Genomic DNA, 24,591 nt, shown 5'->3' with positions numbered 1-24,591 from the left:
CAATTACAGTTACAGCTACCAGCATTTTTTCCAGTTACAATTAAATTACAATATGTTTTTTCCCAGGAAGTCAATTACAATTACATTCTCAATTACTAAAGTTCAATTACAAATAATCACAATTACTGAGCCTGAAATAAATAACCTAATAAAAGTGAACCTTCCTCTGGTGTTAGCTTTCTGTTAGCATCTCTAATGCTAACAGGTCCTAAATCAGCTGTAAAATACACTAAAAACTAATATCTATCATCTAATTTATTTCATATCTATTGATTACCTTGTTAGGATTCATAATCAATGAAAATATAGGTTTTAATATTTATGATGTGGACGTCTGAGCCTTTATTGTGTCAGTATATCTATAGATTTATATTTATTTAAATGTAAAATGTGTGAAAGCTTGATATGAAACATATTTTAATAATTATTAACTACATAAGTGTAGAACTGTAACATGGTACCCCAGTTTTGCATAAATTATAATTATTATATTATTATTATATAATATATATTATAATAAAAAAAATGTAATTACAATAGGGTCCTAATTATCTACATTGACAGTAACAGTTTTTTACAATTACAATTAAAATGATGCCATAATTGTAATTCATTATTAATTACGCAATTACAAATATAATTGACCCCAACCTACTAGTAGTACTAGTATTACTAGTAGTACTAACTAAACCAGTAAAAGGTGAGAGGACATGTTTGTTTTTAATTTTCTTTGCAGGAGGTGCTCAGTGATTGGTCCAAACCGTCTATGATGTCATCAGTAAAAGTGCAATGTTTGAGAAAGACGAGCACTGTGATAGGTCAGGGGCCAGTGTGGGAGGAGTCACAAACAATGCTACTATTCGTCAATATCACCAGGAAGAAAATTCATCGCTGGAGTTCAACGTCCAATCAGATTGAGTCTGTGGATACCGGTGAGCCAATGGGGATTCAGGTTTCACTCACCCTCTCACCTGTCTCACCCTGTCTCTCTCACCCCGTCTCTCTCACCCTGTCTCTCTCACCCTGTCTCACCCTGTCTCTCTCACCCCGTCCTGTATTTGACAATTTAGTGTTTTTGATAATGTCACTAAAATGCTCTAAAAAACACCTCCGCCACCACAACAATGTGTTTATTACTTATTATATATCAAACAAAATACAGTTGTTTAGTTCTGCCATGGGGGGAGGGGGGAGGGGTTTGGATTATAGTGACCTTTACGTGACCTCGACTTGCTTGGGCCTCGACCAATCAGAATGCAGGGAGCAGCTGACATGCAGGAAGTACCTTCAGGGTGAGCGAAGTGTTCATTAAATGATCATAGTTGTTGAGTAATAATGCTTTTAGCTAATAACAGAGTATAAATGAGTAGCGTGTGTGTTCTTTCAGGACTCTCCAACGTTCCAGGAACAATAATGAATATTCAGGAAGTAGAACATTGTGCTTTAGATAATAAACGTGTTCCTGGCTAATAGTGGCTGATGTAGTTTGAAGTCCTGGTGCTTTATTACCAACAAACACAACACGAGGTAAACACACGTTTACAAACGAGCATCTGTTCTGTACAGTACAAAAGGTTCCTCTGTGGAACGTTCCACCGTTTTTTAAAGGTTCTTAAATAAAAAGGAAGGAGCACCAAAGCACCACCAGAAACCTGGTCCTTTTAGGACCAAGATTAGAGTTTTTAACTCTGAAAGTCTGTAAAAACACATTTTAAAGTTAGTCCTTCAGTAGATAGGGTGACACAGTGTCAGGGTGGGGGTCAGTAGGTCTCCTCAGGGTGGGGGTCAGTAGGTCTCCTCAGGGTGGGGGTCAGTAGGTCTCCTCAGGGTGGGGGGGCTCACAGAAGAAGCGTGAGCTGCGTTTGGCTGATCGAGCCGTGAATGGGACGGTTTTCAGAGCTGCAAAAGAAAACCATGTTAACTTTATTAGGGAGCATGTTTTAATGTTTAATATCTTAAATCTAAATTTGTTCTAATACCAAATAAAAAAAATCAGGCCAAATATTAATCATGTCTCAAACAGAAATGATTAATAACTGCTAGATCATCAATTCATTATGTGTCAATAGTGCTTTATAATAAAACAAAACACACGTTACAAAGTGCTATACATTAGAAAATTAAATACATAAAGTTTAGGTCAGAGATTAAAACAGAAGTTAATAAAAATCAGGGAAGTAAGTAAATAAATATGAATTTATAAAGTGTTTTTCACAGATTAAGTGTGTTTTAATGAGAGAACATGTTTAATATAGTCCAGTCAGTTATACAGTAGGTCTGTACAACAATGTTTACAAATAATGTTTTTCTACATGACACACATGGATCAAAGTAGGAACTTTAGTGGTTACAGATTATGTGTAAATATATGATACTGAGTGACAATAAATCATGTTTTAAAAACAGAAATCTGTAAACTAGAGATTTACATCAAATATAAAGTGAATTATCATTAAAAAAAGGCTGTAAAAGCAGAAATAATAGAACTAATGTATGTATATGAATGTTTGGTGATATTAATAAACATTAGATCATAACTAATATGTCAGTCATATTGATTCCAGTCATTGTTATTCTTATGTTTGACCACTAGGTGGTGCAATGTGGCTTAAAATGAATACATTTATTATTATTCAGGTTTCTGTGTTACCATAGAAACCTGACTGTAGTTCAAGGTGGAGCTTAACGTTCAATAAACCAATCACATTGCTCTAACCCATATCTATTTCATATGTCTATAGAATTATGTAACATATAAAGTTATTAATATGGCAGCATTTATTTATTTTGGGGTTGATTATTTTTAACTGTATAAGAATCACACATTGAGCTCCGCCCAGAACTGTGTATTGTTATTTTTGGTTCCACTCTTTGGAGGCGTTACACATGGCTGTTATTCATTGTTTTCATCATGGTGCATCTCTGCTTTTTAATGATGGGAACAAACAGCAGCCAATCAGAGAAGAGCTCACTCAAACGGTGCCCCTGGCTTTGAACTGTGACGACGTCGTCATGGTTACCTGTGATGATGTCTTCGATGGCGCCGTCTTTCCCCTCGTAAACGTGGCGACTGTCCTTTCCTTGTCGTCGCCGGAGTTCAGTGATCAGTTCCTGCGGCTGACGCTTCCCTTTGTGAGACGGGGACTGCATACGCACAGGTGTGTGTTAACCGTGTGTGTGTGTGTGTGTGTGTGTGTGTGTCTATCTCTCACCTTGGTCTCCTCCTCCTCCTGGTTTTCTTCTTGTTCCAGTTTCTCCAGCAGCATCTGTTCCTGCCTCCTCCTCTGCTCGTTCTCCTCCTCAGCCAGCTGATCACACACACACACACACACACACACACACACAGACTCACAATGCTGTCCACCTCAGGTAACTAAACGCTACTATATTTATTTAAATTATGATATATAATAAGTAATACACAGATGGTGGTGGAGGTGTTTTTTAGAACATTTCAGTGATTTATTAATATTTATTGATATATTCTGGTGCTGGATACAGATCTATGATGGTTCTCTACGTGTGGAGCTGCTACAGTAGACGGTCACATGATCACAGTGTGTGTTAGGCTCGGTCATGTGACTCACTCTGTACGCTTTGATGAAACGGACAAAGATGGGGAAGAAGACGGACGGTGGCATGGTTTTAGAACTCTCCCCAAAAAACTTCACCGCGTCCTCGAAGGCGTCCTGGAGTTACACAACACACACACACACACACAATTACACACAACAGACAAACGACTACACTATGGAGGTGTGTGTGTGTGTGTGTGTGTGTGTGTGTGTGTCACCTGTGCGATGTGTGCGTCCTCCTGCAGTTTGCTGAGTCGTGACTCGTTTCTGCTGATGAAGTCTTTGAGCGTAGCGTTGTGCGACACGCTGAACTCCCTCCAGGTGAGCTCCATTCCTCTCTGCAGCTCCTTCACGTCACACAACACGTTCTCCAGACTCACTGGACACACCCCCATTTCCGCTCATTTCCAAATTTATGGGAACAAAGTCGTGTGACATATCGTTTCAAAGGTAATTCAACGTAGATTATGATTATATCTCATTCCATTAGGGGCCCACCTCCTCAGTCGTTTTATCATTTATTATAGTCAAATATTGCTACAGTTGGTGGTACCGAGTCATTAACACACACCAATATACAGTATGAATGAGGTCCATTATTCTGTATTTGCCTCCGTTAACGCTCATTGAATCTCTCTGTAATGTGACATAGATATTCTATGAGCAGATGTCTAGAGCCTCTTGGAAACATGTTGTTTTTGACTGAATTCTTAGGAACGTGCTACGTGATATTCAGCATGGAGACGTATGTCAACATTAACACTGGTACACACACACACACACATTGTAACTCATAGACAGACACATGGTGGAACCAGAGGAAGGCGTGCTGCGCTGTGATTGGCTGTCGCTCACCTGCAGCAGCTTTGTCCACGTAGTGCAGCTCGTTGTAAAACAGCAACACTGACGAGTATTTCTCCTGGATCACGTTAGCGATGTAATGAAGTAGAGTCTGCTTCCTGTCTGTGGACTTGGTCTCCAGCAGCTACACACACACACACACACACACACACACACACACACACACACACACACACACACACACACACACACACACACACACACACACACACACACTGTGAGTCCTAATGTTAATTACACTGTTGGGGTCAATTACATTTTTCAGTTTCAATTACGTGTTCAACGACAAATACATTTAGATTACAGTGACCAGCATTTTTTACCCAATTACAATTAAATTACAATATTGTGGTATCCTAAGAAAGTCAATTTCAATTATGTTCTCAATTACTAAAGTTAAATTACAATTAATCACAATGGAATAAATAACCTAATAAATCAAAATCAAATCAATCTTTATTTATAAAAAGTGCTTTTAGTTTTTAAAAGTTATTAAAGTTTGAAATAATATAATAAGTGAACCTTCCTCTTGTGTTAGCTTTCTGTTAGCATCTCTAATGCTAACAGGTCCTAAATCAGCTGTAAAATACACTAAAAACTAATATCTATCATCTAATTTATTTCATATCTATTGATTACCTTGTTAGGATTCATAATCAATAAAAATATAGGTTTTAATATTTATGGTGTGGACGTCTGTGTTTTCTTAAATGATAAAATGTGTGAAAGCTTGATATGAAACATATTTTAATAATTGTTAACAACATACGTGTAGAACTGTAACACGTTTTGTGTTAAATTATTATTGACAATTTTTACAGAATTTTTGTCACAATTACAATGAAAAAAGTCAATTACCTAAAGTCAATTGTAATTATATTTATAATGATAACTGTAATTGAGTCTGGGTTAATGTAATACCAGATCTAAACTCTGCAGTTTGAAGCCATACACGGCTCCTCTCTTGCTGCTGTTCATGTAGTTTCCCAGAGCCAGGATGATCTGTAGACACACACCACATAGATCTGTTCAGCGTGATTGTACAGTATCTATGCTAGAGTCCTACGTTCAGAGCGTAACAGAAGTTCTCTGACCTCCAGGATCTTCTTCAGCTTCTGGGATGATTTGATAGAAACTGAAGCAGCGATGATGGCGTGAAGTTGCTGAAACATAAAGCAGTGTCTGAAGGACAGTGGAAAGAACTACTGGTTTACAACGTTTCATACACAACGTGTATTCAGCGTGCGTTACATGATTAAAGAGTGCAACAGAAAAATCAATAAAAACATTTAAATTCAACGATAAAAACATTTAAAATCAGCAATAATATGGTTAAAAATCTCCCTCTCAGTCATATGTAGTATAAGAAACTCCTTTAACTTAGATTGAAAAAATATTCCATGTGATGCTGACTGCAGCTTTTTGTTCCACTTCTTTGCAGCATAACAACTATACTGTAGTATATAGTATATACTATAGTAGATACTATATACTATAGTAGATACTATATACTATAGTATCTACTATAGTATATAGTATCTACTATATACTATATACTACCTACTATAGTATCTGCTATCTACTGTAGTATATACTATCTACTATAGTATATGCTATGTACTACAGTGGATAGTATATACTATCTACTATCTGCTATAGTATATACTATCTACTGTAGTATATACTGTCTACTATATACTATAATATGATTCGGATAATGAGCATTCCCACTAAAGTAGGATTAGTAGTACGTTAGCGTGAGTAGTACGTTAGCGTGAGTAGTACGTTAGCGTGAGTAGTACGTTAGAATGAGTAGTACGTTAGCGTGAGTTGTACGTTAGCGTGAGTTGTACGTTAGCGTGAGTTGTACGTTAGCGTGAGTAGTACGTTAGCGTGAGTAGTACGTTAGCGTGAGTAGTACGTTAGCGTGAGTAGTACGTTAGCGTGAGTAGTACGTCAGCGTGAGTAGTACGTTAGCATGAGTAGTACGTTAGCATGAGTAGTACGTTAGCGTGAGTAGTACGTTAGCGTGAGTAGTACGTTAGCGTGAGTTGTACGTTAGCGTGAGTAGTATATTAGCGTGAGTAGTACGTTAGCGTGAGTAGTACGTTAGTGTGAGTAGTACGTGAGCGTGAGTAGTACATTAGCGTGAGTAGTACTTTAGCGTGAGTAGTACGTTAGCGTGAGTAGTACGTTAGCGTGAGTAGTACGTTAGCGTGAGTAGTACGTTAGCGTGAGTAGTACGTTAGCGTGAGTAGTACGTTAGCGTGAGTAGTACGTTAGCGTGAGTAGTACGTTTGCATGAGTAGTACGTTAGCGTGAGTAGTACGTTAGCGTGAGTAGTACGTTAGCGTGAGTAGTACGTTAGAATGAGTAGTACGTTAGCGTGAGTAGTACGTTAGCGTGAGTAGTACGTTAGAGTGAGTAGTACGTTAGCATGAGTAGTACGTTAGCGTGAGTAGTACGTTAGCGTGAGTAGTACGTTAGAGTGAGTAGTACGTTAGAGTGAGTAGTACGTTAGCATGAGTAGTACGTTAGCGTGAGTAGTACGTTAGCGTGAGTAGTACGTTAGCGTGAGTAGTACGTTAGAATGAGTAGTACGTTAGAATGAGTAGTACGTTAGAATGAATAGTACGTTAGCGTGAGTAGTACGTTAGCGTGTGATTTCAAACAGACCTGCTGGGTTAATTCCTGACTACCATCTCACTGATGACCTCTGACCTTTGTTCTGGTGGGTCACACACACCCGTACGTCCTGCTGTGTCTTACCGGGGTCAACATCTGCAGGTTGTCGGTGAAATTGCCCATGAAGGTCATGATGGACATGCGCTGGCTGAGCCTCTCGATGCGACTGAACTGCATCATGAAGCGGTCCTCGTCGCTCAGCGCCTCCAGAGGCTTCCTGTCCCTCTCGTACTGTCGCAGCATCTTCACCTCGGCCTCGGTCGGCAGGAAACGCGTCAGACACTCCACGAAGTCCACGCGAACCGTTCTCAGATCAAACCTGAACAAAAAGACCCAAACTCAGAGTCAGTAGTGAGAACCTGCAACTCCAGGACCATCTCTGGCCTGTTGTGTTCTCCTCAATCACTGGTTCTCAACCTTTTTAGGCCGTGACCCAAAAAATAAAGGTCCCAGAGAGCTGAGACTCCCACTGTTATTCAGGAAGTGTATTATTATTATTATAGTCATCTTAAAGATGGTTTTAATCACCAATAAAATGGTTCAAAGTGACCAAAAATGATATAAAAGGAGGTAAAAACCACAGAAATTGGTTCAAAGTTGTAAATTAAAGTGGATCAAAACAAACGTAACAGTAGTAAAAAGGGTTGAAAGCACAATTGAATTTTAATGGTGATTTAGATTTTGGCCTCCATGATGAAATGAACCTGATCAATGATGATTTTTACTTTTAAAATGTGTCTCTGCATCATATCTGATCACTTTCTCAACCCTGATAGTCGATCAATCATTGATTTTAAATGAAACACACCTTAATGTTCTTTCTTTTTACGCTGAAGTTGCCTTTTGTACATTTTTAATTATTGGGTAAATTTGGATTTTTTTCTTTTTAGTATTTATTATTATTCTTGTTTAAAGCTTTTGTTTTAAACTCTAAACTGTTCACGTAATGTTTGTTAAAAAATACAGACATGATCAATTATGATTATTAATCGTGATTACAATGTTGATCCAGATAATCGTTATTTTTCGTTTTGGTCATAATTGTGCAACTCTAGGAAAAAGTGTCAATATTGGAACAATTATTTTAAACTGGCAAATAATAGACATGACATATGGTGAATGTGGTTAAACTGGCAAAATAATCATAAAATATGATGAAAAGAGGTTAAAAGTGACAATAATAGATCAATACATGTGACATTAGGTGTAAAAGTGGTAGAAATGGTTTATAAGTGATGAACATGTCTGGAAAGTCATTAAAATGTGATGTAGAAGTATCAGATACATTAAAAGGGGCAAAAATATGGAAATAAAAAGTGATGAAAAAATGTTAAATTATGGTGAGTTTGGTGGAATTGCAGAAAAAAAGGTAAAAATAAACCAAAATGGGCTCAAAATGTGAATAAAATCTTCTTAGTTTCTTGAAGGTTGAGAACCCCTGAAGGCGCCTCCAGCTGATGGACCTACGTGTGGATGGCGCGGCAGATGACCTCTGAGCTCTGGGCCGCCTTCCTCAGCGTGATGGCCAGGTTCTTGGACCTGTTGGCCTCCAGCAGAGACACTTTGGACGGAGCCTTCTGAGGGAGCTTCTGTCTGGACAACGTCAGGTCCACCGCTGGACCCTGGGCCTTCGTCTTAAACAGCTCCTCAAAACCTCCCATGTCCAGGTCCTACCACACACACACACACACACACACACACACACACACACACACACACACACACACACACACACACACACACACACACACACACACACACAGAACCTCCTTTTCAAATTCTGTCCCATTTTATCAGTTTTTCCAAATTTGATGTAATTACTGACAAACTTACACAGAATCATACCAAAAATAGAGAATAATTAAAGCTGATATAAATCATAGAATATGCATCGTAGATCAGTTTGTTTGGATTGACACTGAAGGGTTTTGAGCGTTGCATTGTGGGATGTGGAGTCCCGTAGATGGATGCATAGAAGTATTTTTCCATCCGTCTACAGCAAGGGTTCTCAACCTTGGGGTCAGGACCCATTTTGGGGTCGCGAGACACTTGGAGGGGTTTGTCAGATGCCTTTTAAAAATATTTTATTAAACAATTTGAGCCCATTTTTGCTTATTTTTACCCTTTCCATATTTGAACATATGCTCATCACTTTTTATTTCCATATTTTTGCTCTTTTTAATGTATTTTTGCTACATTTCTGACATTTCTACGTCACATTTTCTACAAATTTTTCCACTTTCAGACATGTTCAGCACTGATAAACCATTTCTACCACTTTTACACCTAATGTCACATATATTGACCCATTATTGTCACTTTTAACATCTTTTCACCAGATTTCATCATTATTTTTGCCAATTTAATCACAATCAATATTTGTCATGTCCATTATTTACCAGTTTAAACTAAATGTTCCAATATTAACACTTTGAACCCTTTTTACCACTTTTTCTGTCTGTTTTTATAATGATCTAATTAACAACTTTTAACCATTTTCTGTGGTTTTTAAAATCATATTTCACCACCATTTTTGGTCACTTTAAACCATTTTAAAAGCTGATAACTACTGGTCTACAGGACTCCACTTCCCACAATGCAATGTGTTAAAGTTGTCAATACTGGATCAAAACAAACCTTTGAGCACCAGTTACAACCTTTTTCTTTTCTTTTTGGAGTAAATAATGTTTGATTCATTGTTCTGAGGTTTACATTATGAGTTTATCTGATAAAACATTATCATGTGTGGCAGCTTTAATAACTATAATTTTCTATTCTTCAGAAGTCGCCCAAACAAAATGTTCAAATCTCTTAAATCTACAAAATGAGAGGCCTTAGATTATTATCACTGGTCACATGATCAACATTCATATCAGCATTAGAATGATGAGCGATCTGAGCATTAATACAGGAAAGAACAAAGATGATCATTTTGTATGTTTGTTGTTGTTTTGCTAATTATTACACATTTTGTGTATTTCTGTTGTCCTTTTGTGTATTTTTCCTGTAAAACATATGTTTTTTATCGTCCTATTGTGTATTTGTGTTGTCATTTTGCTTGTTTGTTAGTACTGTGCGTTTGCTGAGTCATGTTTCATGTTTTTTGTGTACTTTTGTATATTTTTCTAATACTTACATTAATGCTAGGCTAATGCTAATGATAGCAAATGTTAATGTTAGGACAGTGTTAGCTAATGGTAATGGTAATGTTAGGCTAACGCTAATGATAGGTTAATGCTAATAACTTTGTGTTTTACTGTTGTCGTATTGTTCATTTTTGGAGTCATGTTGTGTGTGTTTTTTCTCTTCTACTGTATTTTCCTGCAATGCTGTAATTATTTGTATTTTCATATACAGTATATATGTTTGAACCTCTTACCCTCAGGATGGCCTCGTCATCGATGTCATTGAAGACGGTCCCGTTGATCTGACTGGGTTTCAGAGCGACCCAGTTCAACACGGGCATTCTGAACTTGGTTTGGATGGGCTTCTTGATCTTCACCGCTGCATCGTCAGAATGAGGAGAAACACGTGAAGAGAAGGTACCAAACATCTCTGAATATGTGGGACCATCACCTCCAAAAATGTGATCCCAGACATGGGTTTTATTTATTTATTCTGGGCCGATATTTGTTCTTAAATGTTATATTGTTGGATAATTAAAAAGGCAGATTTATAAAAGCTAGTTAGTAACACAATGTATGTAACGTGAGTTAAACTTAGGTTAGACTTAGTTGAACTTAAGTTAAAGTCTGATGTGAGATCATGAAGAACAAGAGAAAGAAATGAGGAGAACGTACAGAATAACTTGAGGGGACCCTCTGACAGCAGCAGGAGAGAACAAACACATGTTAGACAGCAAAAATGACGGTGATTGTTGCCGTGACAACCACACTAAAAAGTCTTTGATTGATTCGCTTTCACTCACCTGCAAGTCCAGAGTTAAAGATGACGGTCGGTGAGCCCCCTGACCCTGGAAGGGGCGGGGCCACAGGTGGGAGAGGCGGAGGCAGAGGGGCAGAGCTCAACTCACTGGTCCGACAGGGAGGAGGGGGAGGAGGAGGGGGTGGCGGCGCTGGAGGGGGAGGGCTTGGATTCAGGCCGTTGGACACTTTAAAGACACAAACAGGGTCACAGAGTGAGGGACCGCCCCACCTGAAGCTCTGCTGCGTTCTGATTGGTTGATACTTACCTGTCCCCGGCATAGGCGGGGGAGGAGGGGGAGGGGGAGGGGCTAATACACTTGAGGCCCCGCCCAATGCTGGTCCCAGGTTCTGATAGGATATGGTTTCTGGGCTGCAGGAGCAACAAACATTAAAACCTTAAAAAGTGTCAAATAAACTGAATTTAAACTTGAATTAATTATCTTTCACTTGTGAAACGTTGGATTTACTGTACGATGTGAATGAAACAGGTTTGTTTAGTAAAGTCAGTGCATTATAATTATAATAATCACAGAATTATTTAAGTTTTTATCTGCAATCCTTCTAATAACTTTTAGACTCTGCGTTGCCAGGTTGGGTTTAGTGTGTCTAAAGCAGTGGATCTCAACCATTTAATCCCCCGACCCTCCAAAATAAAGGTCCCAGAGAGCAGGGACCCTCCAAAATAAAGGTCACAGAGAGCGGGGACCCTCCAAAATAAAGGTCCCATAGAGCAGGGACCCTCCAAAATAAAGGTTCCATAGAGCAGGGACCCCCACTGTAGCTGAAGGTGGTTGAACACAGACATGAACATTGAAGAACAGTCATGTGGAGACAGGACCATCTATAAGGGGGAATAAAGGAGAGATTTTTGGGGTCCATCCATAAAGTCAGTAAAATGATGGTCCATTGTTCTATGAATCTGTGATAACCACATTTATTTATTCATCTGAATAATATCCACTGTTATCCAGGAACGTTTATTATTATTATTATAGTCATCTTAAAGATGGAAATCATGGTTTTAATCACTAATAAAATGGTTCAAAGTGAATAAAAATGGTGGAAAATGTGTTGAAATGGGATTTTAAAAACTACATAAATTGGTTAAAAGTTGCAAATTGTTGGGAAAATTTCAGCATTAAATATTGTGAATGTGGTTAAATTGGCAAAAAAAATAAACATAAAATCTGGTGAAAAGAGGTTAAAAGTGACAATAATGGGTCAACATATGTGACATTAGGTGTAAAAGTGTCAGAAATGGGAGAAATGTAGCAAAAATACATTAAAAGGAGAAAAAATATGGAAAGAAAAAGTGATGAAAATATGTTAAAATATGATGAGTTTGGAGTAGTTGTAGAAAAAGGGTAAAAATAAGCAAAAATGGGCTGAAATTGGGGTCCTGACCCCAAGGTTGAGAACCACTGCTCTAAAGGACAGGGAGTTTCAGGGGGAACTTTAAGTGGACTTGTGACATATTTTGTGCTGAGTCATCAGATGACCAAATGTAAATGATTCTGTTATATTTGTACCTGGGTGATAAGTTGGCACATGGCGGCGGTGATGGGGAGGCACAGTCGGACACGCCCCCATCCCCCTCTCCTCTCTGGGGTCCCCCCCCCTGCTGAGCCTCTTGAGCTTGACGCTCCAAGCGGCTCTGACGCCGAATGGTCTGGTCCTTCTCCCGGACCATCCTTCTCAGCGTGTGCACCTGAGAGTTGGCGCTCGCATACACGTCCTGCACATTTCAGCGCAGAAGGTGAGCAGTGCATCGTGGGTGTTTGACTTTGACCCTCGTTGTGGGCGTGGTTACTCACCCTCAGCTGGTCCAGCTCTTTGTTTGTCTGCATCAGCTGTTTCTCTAGTTCAACTATCTTCAACATCGCCTCGTTTTCCACATCCAGGAGACGCTCAGACATCTGAAGGAAGGACATAACGGACCTTCTTTAGACCTGTCATGAGATGTGCTGAGTCAGGCTGCAACAACCAATCAATGAAATCAATAAATACCGACTATTAAAAGCATTGGTAACGAATTTCATTTATGTGTCACTGACCGTGATGATGCAGAGATGTGTGTGTGCACCATGAGTGTGTGTGTGTGTGTGTGCACCATGAGTGTGTGTGTGTGTGTGCACCATGAGTGTGTGTGTGTGTGTGTGTGTGTGTGTGTGTGTGTGTGTGCACCATGAGTGCGTGTGTGTGTGTGTGTGTGTGTGTGTGTGTGTGTGTGCACCATGAGTGTGTGTGTGTGTGTGTGTGTGTGTGTGTGTGCACCATGAGTGTGTGTGTGTGCATCATGAGTGTGTGTGTGTGTGCACCATGAGTGTGTGTGTGTGCACCATGAGTGTGTGTGTGTGTGTGTGTGTGTGTGTGTGTGCACCATGAGTGTGTGTGTGTGTGTGTGTGTGTGTGTGTGTGTGTGTGTGTGTGTGTGTGTGTGTGTGTGTGTGTGTGTGTGTGCACCATGAGTGTGTGTGTGTGTGCACCATGAGTGTGTGTGTGTGTGCACCATGAGTGTGTGTGTGTGCACCATGAGTGTGTGTGTGTGCACCATGAGTGTGTGTGTGTGTGCACCATGAGTGTGTGTGTGTGTGCACCATGAGTGTGTGTGTGTGCATCATGAGTGTGTGTGTGTGTGCACCATGAGTGTGTGTGCACCATGAGTGTGTGTGTGTGTGCACCATGAGTGTGTGTGTGTGTGTGCACTATGAGTGTGTGTGTGCGCACCATGAGTGTGTGTGCACCATGAGTGTGTGTGTGTGTGTGCACTATGAGTGTGTGTGTGCGCACCATGAGTGTGTGTGCACCATGAGTGTGTGTGTGTGTGTGCACCATGAGTATGTGTGTGTGCACCATGAGTGTGTGTGTACAGAGTGTTCGGGTTGGGTTTTATGTTTATCTTTAGTTGAAAATGATAATAATAAATATTAACAGAAACTCTCAAAATAACAACAAAAACACATGAATTAAGAGAAAAATATAGTGAATAATGAAAAGAACTAACGACAACAAAATACACAAAATGAGAACAAAAAAACTCACAAAACTACACAAAAAAACACACAAACATGATAGAATTGATCTTGATCAGAAGATGAACTGATGTTGGTTCTACACCAGGAGGGAAATGACTGTATATGATAAAAACTATAGAAATAAATCTATTCACGAGGCACTAAATATTATTTAATCCACTTGTTCATAAAATGAGATTCTTTAAAATATGTTATCACTCATTCATTCCATTATTATGATTTATAGATGTTTATAAATAGTTTTATGACATAAGGAGGACTTGGATTCAGAAATAGGAGAAATGGGGACTAGAACCGAAAAAGTTTGAGAACCACTGAGCTGAAGTGGTGTGATGCACCCTGACGTGCACCACCCTGACGTGCACCACCCTGACGTGCACCACCCTGACGTGCACCAATCTGTCTTACTGTTCCCAGGTTCTCCTCCAGCTCTTCAACTCGCTCCAGAGCTGCAGTTTTGGTCTCGGCGTCCTCCAGCAGCGTCCCCACGTCAAACACGTTGTCCAGGTAGGCCTGGATCTGCACCTGCAGCCGGTCGCTCTCCGTGTGCTTCAGCCTCTGAGAAGAAAAGCAACAGGTGAGGAGAACCGTGTCCATCAGAGGGACAGGTGTGGTGCATTACCTCCAGGTGTTCGTCCAGGTTGAGTTTGGTGAAGTCGTACTGCAGATGTACTCTGAAGTTCATGTCCTCCACAGAGTGAACCACGATGTTGATGAACTGCATGCAGGCCACCTTCATAAGGCAAATATGGTGAATGTTCTGCACCTTTACGTGACTGCACATTTTTTATAAATGACATTATGTTTGTTAAATATAAATAAAAACTAAATTATAATTTCATTTAGGGCTGGGGTCAATTACATTTTACAACTACAATTAATTATTCAATTATAATTCAATTATGACTACGGTGACTGGCATTTATTCCAATTACAAATAACGTTCTACTCATGCTAACGTACTACTCATGCTAATGTACTACTCATGCTAATGTACTACTCATGCTAACGTACTACTCATGCTAACGTACTACTCATGCTAACGTACTACTCATGCTAACGTACTACTCATGCTAACGTACTACTCATGCTAATGTACTACTCACGCTAACGTTCTACTCATGCTAATGTTCTACTCATGCTAATGTACTACTCATCCTAACATACTACTCATGCTAATGTACTACTCATGCTAATGTTCTACTCATGCTAATGTACTACTCATGCTAACGTACTACTCATGCCAACGTATTACTCATGCTAACGTTCTACTCATGCTAATGTACTACTCATCCTAACATACTACTCATGCTAATGTACTACTCATGCTAACGTACTACTCATGCTAATGTACTACTCATGCTAACGTACTACTCATACTAACGTACTACTCATGCTAATGTACTACTCATGCTAACGTACTACTCATGCTAACGTACTACTCATGCTAACGTACTACTCATGCTAACGTACTACTCATGCTAGCGTACTACTCATGCTAACGTACTACTCATGCTAACGTACTACTCATGTTAACGTACTACTCATGCTAACGTACTACTCATGCTAACGTACTACTCATGCTAACGTACTACTCATGCTAATGTACTACTCACGCTTACGTACTACTCATGTTAACGTACTACTTATGCTAACGTACTACTCATGCTAACGTACTACTTATGCTAATGTACTACTCACGCTAACGTTCTACTCATGCTAACGTACTACTCATGCTAATGTACTACTCACGCTAACGTTCTACTCATGCTAACGTACTACTCATCCTAACGTACTACTCATGCTAATGTACTACTCATGCTAACGTTCTACTCATGCTAATGTACTACTCATGCTAACATACTACTCATGCTAACGTACTACTCATGCTAACGTACTACTCATGCTAACGTACTACTCATGCTAACGTACTACTCCTGCTAACGTACTACTCATGCTAACGTACTACTCATGCTAACGTACTACTTATGCTAACGTACTACTTATGCTAACGTACTACTCATGCTAATGTACTACTCACGCTAACGTTCTACTCATGCTAATGTTCTACTCATGCTAATGTACTACTCATCCTAACATACTACTCATGCTAATGTACTACTCATGCTAATGTTCTACTCATGCTAATGTACTACTCATGCTAACGTACTACTCATGCCAACGTATTACTCATGCTAACGTTCTACTCATGCTAATGTACTACTCATCCTAACATACTACTCATGCTAATGTACTACTCATGCTAATGTACTATTCATGCTAATGTACTACTCATGCTAATGTACTACTCACGCTTACGTACTACTCATGCTAACGTTCTACTCATGCTAATGTACTACTCATCCTAACATACTACTCATGCTAATGTACTACTCATGCTAATGTACTATTCATGCTAATGTACTACTCATGCTAATGTACTACTCACGCTTACGTACTACTCATGCTAACGTTCTACTCATGCTAATGTACTACTCATGCTAACGTACTACTCATGCCAACGTATTACTCATGCTAACGTTCTACTCATGCTAATGTACTACTCATCCTAACATACTACTCATGCTAATGTACTACTCATGCTAATGTACTATTCATGCTAATGTACTACTCATGCTAATGTACTACTCACGCTTACGTACTACTCATGCTAACGTTCTACTCATGCTAATGTACTACTCATCCTAACATACTACTCATGCTAATGTACTACTCATGCTAATGTACTATTCATGCTAATGTACTACTCATGCTAATGTACTACTCACGCTTACGTACTACTCATGCTAACGTTCTACTCATGCTAATGTACTACTCATGCTAACGAATAATTACTCCATTAAATGTTTGATGAAGTTGAAAAAGAAATGAGAAACTTACCAGAAAGTCGATGTTGTCATCTTCATTTTTAAAATGTTCCATTAGCTTCTCAAAACGCATCGACTCGGTGCAAACCTGCAATCAATCAATCAATCAATCAATCAATCAGTCAATCAATCAACAGTTCGTCCATGTTCCATAAGCAGAGTTCTTATCTCTGTTTACTTCAGTATTTTTTTCTGGAAATTCCCTTTTCGTGTATTTATTTTACTTTGAAATTCTTTAACACAAATATTTTGATGTTTTTGTTTTCAAAACTAGCTCATTTACTTTCTTCAACAATACTGGGAAATAAGACGGAATGAATAGTAGCTGCGTTGCCAGGTTGGGTTTAAGGCTGCAACAACGAATCGATAAAATTGACTAATAAAGCTTTGGTGACGAATTTCATTATGTTTGTGTGTGTGTGTGTGTGCTCACCACGAGTGTGTGTGTGTGTGTGTGTGTGTGTGTGTGTGTGTGTGTGTGTGTGTGTGTGTGTGTGTGTGTGCTCAAAGAGATTATACCGGTGATTTGGTGGATAAATGTTTTCAGCATCACTTTAAAATAATGTACCTACGGCAAATAACTGTATCTTAACCAGGGTTGGTCAATTATAATTGTAGTTGCGTAATTGATAATTAATTACAATCATGACATAATTATAACTGCAATTGTCATTGAAAAAAAATGTTCCTGTTGTAATTGTAATTGAGTTTAGGTAATTGAATTTGTAATTGTCATAGGAATTCTATAGAAACTGTAATTTACAATTTAATGAAATCACATTATTTGCTATTAATTAATTACAGAAAAATATAGCACAACCCAGGATAAAAATCCCGGGATACATAATACTGATGCACCGACTAAAACACAAGAAACGAGAAAACCACAGGAGACGTTGTTGGTGCTTCGTGGGCAGTAATTTTAGTTAAAAACATTTTTTTGGGGGGAAAATAATAATTTTAATTTTAATTGTAATTGGAAAAAATGCTGATCACCGTAATTGTGATTTAATTTTTTTTTATTTTTGTTTATTTAAAGAAGCTGAGTCAGCACTTTTATTACTGTTAGGGATATGTGTACTTTTGTTACATGTTTTTTTTTTAATGCTCTTTTTATTTAGAAAAGCAAATTTTGATCCCAAACATTATTCACAACAATATTCACTCCAAAATATAGAAAATGATGGTAATAGTTAAATTCAGGCGATTCTGTCCATGGTTTGTTTTTGAACATATTGAACACAATAAAAACGTTGTTTACAGTTTTAAAGTGGTCGAAGGCCGACAGGATGATCTCGTGTCCCCCCCGGACCAAACAGACGGCCGCTAACAGCTCCAGAACCAGAGCTTTGGTCCTGAAGAAGACAAGACACCAGAGGTTGGACCGCTTCATTATCATGGGTGTTTATTGGTGATGGTGTGTGTGTGTGTGTGTGTGTGTCGTACCGAGGGTTCCTGTTGTTCAGGCTCAGGGCTATTTCATTGACGGCATGAGGGTGTGACATCACCATGTTGAATCCGTACTGCACACACACCAGACACACGTTAGGGAAAACCATCAGCACCAATGCATTGTGGTTATGGTGGTGGTGGTGGAGGTGGTGGAGGTGGTGGTTCTTGTGGAGGTGGTGGTGGTTGTAATGTTGTAGTGGTGGTTGTGGTGGTGGTTGTAATGGTGGTGGTACTGGTGGTGGTGGTGGCTGTGGTGGTGGTGGGTGTGGTTGTTGTTGTGGTGGTTGTAATGGTGGTGGTTGTGGTGGTGGTTGTAATGGTGGTTGTGGTGGTTGTAATGGTGGTGGTTGTGGTTGTAATGGTGGTGGTTGTAATGGTTGTAATGGTGGTGGTACTGGTGGTGGTGGTGGTTGTAATGGTTGTAATGGTGGTGGTGGTGGTTGTTGTGGTGGTTGTAATGGTTGTAATGGTGGTGGTTGTAATGGAGGTGGTGGTGGTTGTAATGGTTGTGGTGGTGTTGGTGGTGGTGGTGGTTGTAATGGTGGTGGTGGTGGTGGTGGTGGTGAACTCGTCTCACCTGGTAGTTCATGATGGCCCTCAGACACATGACGCACACGTGCACATCGTCCTTCTTACAGACGAGTCTGGAGTTCTTCAGCGTTCTCCGACTGGGCAGCGTGTTGGAGCGGGTCACCAACGTGGAGCTGGAACATGTAGGGTGGGGTGCCCCAAACCCCCAATGGTTCAAATCAATGGTGTCTAATTATGTTCCAATAAATGAATTTATATTTATGCTCCACCTCAAAGTTGACATGTTTTCATTTAAAGGGCCCATGTTACACTAAATTAACTTTTCTGTACTTTAAACATGATAAAGATTTAACAATTAATTTAAAAATAATCTAGAAAATATCCCACTTCCTTTTTATAATATTTTTTGGACAAATTCACCACAAACTAACTGTACTATTGCTCAATAAAACACTACATTTTCTTGTAATTTATTGAAACAGGATTATTTTATGCTTCAGAGGTTATTTTATCACACTTTTTACAGTAGGAGACAATATTTAGCTACATTTTACACAGGAGCACGTATTTACTTACTATTTACTTACTAAAAATCATAGGAAATTATGGAGATGGTACTTATGATATGAAGGGGGAACACGGGAATAAAAAGATGGGGAACCCCAGTTCTAACTGGTTTTTATGTTAGTGTTTTTTAAATGCCTTTAGAAAGCACTTTGTTACTGTACTCTTTAAATAAAGTGTATTTAGTTTATTATGAATGATGAATTGATGATCTAGCAGTTATTTATCATTTCTGTTTTCTTATGATCTTCAGGAAAACAATTAAATAATGTATATTTTCTGCAGAAACAATGATAGAAATATTTACCCAGGTTTTATGTTTTATGGTATTAAAGATAAGATATTAAAACATCTAACGCACCCTAAAGTGTAATAATCTCCTGATCTTCACCTGATAGAGTGACGAGCAGCACGAGGGGCGGTGGATGACGGCGACGGGAGGCTGCAGTCGCCATGGAGATCCTCAATGGAGCGACTCCAGGGTGAGTCGATGGAGGACAGCTCGCCTCCACCTTCTGCCTGTTCCCCATCAAACCTGGTGGGGGTCAATTACATTTTTCAATTACAATTACATCCTCAATTACATTATCCATGTTCGATCACAATTCAGTTACAATTAATGACAATTACTGAGCCTGAAATAAACAAAAAGTTCACCTTTCTCTTGTGTTAGCTTTGCTGTTAGCATCTCCTTTTTAATTTATCTAATTGATTTCCTATTTATTGATTATCTTGTTTTTCTTCCTAATCAATGAAAATATAGGTTTTAAATTTGAGTCAATTATCTAATCTCAATTACAATTCAATTATGACAGATTTTCAAAATTACAATTACAATTACACCATGATTGTAATTAATTATCAATTACAGCATTACAGTTATAATTGACCTAAATATGTCTGAAGTGTTTCTAAACATCACTGTTGGTCCATTAAAGTCTGACATGACATCATCATGTTTGTAATTATTAATAAAGTTTGATAAACTCACGTAACGGCGTATTGAGCGAAGGACAGGTACTCCACCAGAACATCTAGACCCTGGTTCTCCTCATTCAGGAACTCACGAACCCATCTGCACACAATGAAGACACTGACAGGTCACACACACACACACACACACACACACACACACACACACACACACACACACACACACACACACACACACACACACACACACACACACAAACAGACACACACACACACACACACACACACACACACACACACACACACACACACACACACACACACACACACACACACACACACACACAGACAGACAGATGGACACACACACACAGACAGACAGACAGACAGATGGACACACACACACAGACAGACAGACAGACAGACAGATGGACACACACACACACACACACAGACAGACAGACAGACAGACAGACAGACAGACGGACACACACACACAGACAGACAGACAGACAGATGGACACACACACACACACAGACAGACAGACAGATGGACACACACACACACACACACAGACAGACAGACAGATGGACACACACACACACACAGACAGACAGACAGATGGACACACACACACACACACACACACAGACAGACAGACAGACAGACAGACAGACAGACGGACACACACACACAGACAGACAGACAGACAGATGGACACACACACACACACAGACAGACAGACAGATGGACACACACACACAGACAGACAGACAGACAGACAGACAGATGGACACACACACACAGACAGACAGACAGACAGATGGACACACACACACACACACACACAGACAGACAGACAGATGGACACACACACACACAGACAGACAGACAGGATAAGTACCCGATGTGGTTTGTTCGTAGAGAAATCTCCAGTTCTCTCAGAGTTTGTGTTGACTCCTGAACTCTACGTCTGAACTTCTACAAAGACACAAAAACCTCAACAATTAAACAAACTAACGTACTAGCATACTGACATACCAACATATTAACATACTAACGTATTAACGTACTAACATATTAACATACTAACATACTAACATACTGACGTACTAACGTATTAACGTACTAACGTACTGACGTACTAACATACTAACGTAATAACATACCAACATATTAACGTATTAACGTATTAACGTACTAACATATTAACGTATTAACGTACAAACATATTAACATATTAACATACTAACATACTGATGTACTAACGTATTAACGTACTAACATATTAACATATTAACGTACTGACGTACTAACATACTAACGTAATAACATACCAACATATTAACGTATTAACGTATTAACGTACTAACATATTAACGTATTAATGTGCTAATGTACTAATGTACTAACATATTAACATATTAACATACTAACATACCAACATACTAACGTATTAATGTATTATTATTAACGCCTGGACAAGACGTGAAAAGATGACATGTCCAGGTAAAACCAGATGTATGGTCATCCTGATCTTCTGAGAAATATACTTCATCATCATAATAATCACACTAACAGTAAATAGTAGACAGTATATACTCATTGAGTTTGTATTGCATAGTACGGAGTATGCCATTTTGAACACACACTGTCTAACGATCATGTGACAGGCCTGACCTTTCGTGTGACGGCCGGGTCCAGGAAGCCCCTCAGTTTGTGGATGTATGTGTGTGGTGGGTTCTTCACCTGAAACCTTTCCTGGATCAAACAGACATTTTTCCACAAATCAAATCCCACAACACATCCACGAGTCATGGGATGACACGCTAGTTCATCATAGACAGGGTAAAGTACGACTGACGTGATATCTGAGAGCTGATTGGCTGAAATCTCTAATATAGTAATATGTACATTTGAACTTCATTCTGATATCACGGGGAAAAAAACTAGAACAAAAATAACGTCATGAGAATCACTGTCTTTTCTCTTTTCAAGAAACACAAGAAATCACAGTAACAATCATTTAAAAACACTGTGTTCACCAGACTAATAGGTTAGCAACCATATCTCTAAACCCCCCCTTATGGTCGGATTAAACACTACTGTATTTATGTCAAAGTATGAAATATAAGAAGTAATAAGCAGATTGTTGTGGTAGTGGAGGTGTTTTTTTAGAACATTTTAGTGATACTCTGAGGAAGATTGATGCGATTTATCAAAAACACTAAATTGTCAAATACATTTACTTCAAAAACTGGCGCCCTGTCCAGGGTGTACCCCCGCCCAGTGCCCTATGAGAGCCGGAGACCCCCGCGACCCTGTTAAACGGGAATAAGCGGGTATGAAGATGGATGGATGGATTTACTTCAAAAACATTTGTTTTTGTCATATTTGGGCCAAAATGTCAACAATGATAAGATGCATCTTCACTAAAACCATTTCAGTCACTGCTAAATCTATTTTACACGTCAGATGATAAAAAGTGATACAATTATAGTCAAAAATATTTTGACTTTGGGAATAATTTTGCACAAGATTGTCCATAACATCATCAATAAACACAGCAGAATATTATTTAAGGTCTTAAAATGATCCCAGTCCATCCCAAAACTGTGATTTATTTCATGTGTGAAAGTGTAAAACTAATTTCAACCTTTTTCCCTTCTAGGAGTCATTCATAGATCTATGAAACATAGATAAAATCATGCAATGCCACGTACCTGATCACAGATCAACTCCCACTTCTTCTCATTGTCATAAGAACGCAGCAAACGCACCTTGTCAGGTGGTAAGTTCATAGAGTTCTGACAAGGCAGAAAAAATTCAGTCATCAGAATGTGTCCCATTTCATCATACAAATATAGATATTACACAGTGTATTTATTTACAATTGTTCCATATTTCTGCTATATTTTATAGCTTCATTTGTATTAAAATACTAATTTTAGGAGTTGCTGCTTTCATTACTAAGCCACACTACATTAACTCACTCACACGTGCTGTCCCTTATGCAGCACATTTAACCAAGAATTGTTTTTGAGTTCAAAATATTGAGATTAATAAGTAATATCACCATTTTGAGAAGAAATATCGAGATGTGAGTTCTGGTCAATATTGAAAACGTGATGAAAGCAGGAAAAACTGTGAGCACCTGCAAATATTGTTGAGCTTTCTCCTGAGGGCCAAATTGGAGGCTCCAAAGGGCCGAATTTGGCCCCTGGGCCACGAGTTTGACACATGTGCTTTAAATCATGTAAGCCATGTGAAATCCTTTGTGTTTCTGCTCCCTATCCTGTGTTGTTGTGTGTTGTTCTTACCAGTGCGATGGAGAACCTCTCCTCCAGCTCAGCCGGGTCGGGCATCGGGAGGCGGACCGGAGCGGCTCTGGACCGGATCACTGCCAGCTGGCTCTCCATGCTCTCTGTGTTCCCCATGGTTCACCGTACACACAGGACCAGACAGGAACACACCCACCTACAGCAGCAGGAACATGTGGTCGGCCATCACAGATGTGCGGTCGAGCTGCACCAGGCCTGGCTCTCTCTCTCTCTCTCTCTCTCTGTCTCTCTGTCTGTCTGTCTGTCTGTCTGTCTGTCTGTCTGTCTGTCTGTCTGTCTGATGATGGAACTTCCCTTGGCCTCCAACTCCTGTCTGTCTCTGTGTGTCTGTCTCTTTGTCTCTCCTCAGCACAGATGATGCTGATGCTGATGGCGATGATGCTGATGCTGCTGATGGTGATGGTGGTGGTGATGATGTCGTGTATGTGTGTGTGTGTGTGTATGTGTGTGTTCATATGAAATGTGTGTGTTGTGTGTGAGCGTGTGTGTTGCAGATAAGCCGGTCAATCCTCCCCCTCCTCCCCCACGTAAGGAAAAGCGAGTCGACCTCCTCCCTCTTTGTCTCTCTCTCTCTCTCTTCTGCTGCAGTCTCTGGGAAGCTCGCTCGACCCTCCCCCTCCCTCTCTCTCTCTCTCTCTCTCTCTCTCTCTCTCTCTCTCTCTCTCTCAGCATCCTCAGACAATGAACCTTCTGCTGTTTGGAGGCTCCCCCCCCCCCCCCCCCACACACACACACACACACACACACTTCCAGTGGTAGTAAAAAAAAACACCCAGCCAGACGTGCTTTACTGAGTTTG

The 24,591-nt window shown here is 39.5% G+C and overlaps 1 protein-coding gene and 1 long non-coding RNA gene across 3 annotated transcripts; one reads left to right on the top strand and one right to left on the bottom strand.

Annotated features, from left to right (window-relative positions):
• Positions 1-1,485: 1,485 nt before the first annotated feature.
• Positions 1,486-24,383, bottom strand: fmnl2b (formin-like 2b). 2 transcript variants are annotated; one of them, XM_028466056.1, is made up of 28 exons: positions 23,772-24,383; positions 23,175-23,258; positions 22,132-22,212; positions 21,356-21,432; positions 20,509-20,592; positions 19,909-20,052; positions 19,000-19,126; positions 18,417-18,493; positions 18,232-18,325; positions 16,984-17,058; positions 14,705-14,815; positions 14,491-14,640; positions 12,862-12,963; positions 12,577-12,782; positions 11,314-11,417; positions 11,050-11,232; positions 10,922-10,942; positions 10,501-10,625; positions 8,589-8,791; positions 7,206-7,440; positions 5,531-5,599; positions 5,358-5,438; positions 4,431-4,560; positions 3,794-3,954; positions 3,588-3,689; positions 3,213-3,308; positions 3,021-3,144; positions 1,486-1,899 (listed from the first exon to the last, which is right to left on the bottom strand). In XM_028466056.1, the coding sequence occupies exons 1-28, from the start codon at positions 23,886-23,888 to the stop codon at positions 1,811-1,813; spliced, it is 3,252 nt and encodes a 1,083-aa protein (XP_028321857.1). In that variant the 5' UTR covers positions 23,889-24,383; the 3' UTR covers positions 1,486-1,810. The 2 variants fall into 2 exon arrangements, with proteins under 2 accessions (XP_028321857.1, XP_028321848.1); XM_028466047.1 differs by having other exon boundaries at positions 11,050-11,417.
• LOC114475361 (uncharacterized) lies at positions 2,963-3,799 on the top strand. Its single transcript, XR_003675462.1, has 3 exons — positions 2,963-3,158; positions 3,252-3,369; positions 3,502-3,799. It is a non-coding gene; the product is annotated as an uncharacterized LOC114475361 (long non-coding RNA).
• Positions 24,384-24,591: the final 208 nt, after the last annotated feature.

Source organism: Gouania willdenowi, chromosome 2 (assembly GCF_900634775.1).
Source record: "Gouania willdenowi chromosome 2, fGouWil2.1, whole genome shotgun sequence".
Classification (NCBI taxonomy): Eukaryota; Metazoa; Chordata; class Actinopteri; order Blenniiformes; family Gobiesocidae; genus Gouania; species Gouania willdenowi.
This window is presented reverse-complemented; position numbering and strand designations above follow the sequence as displayed.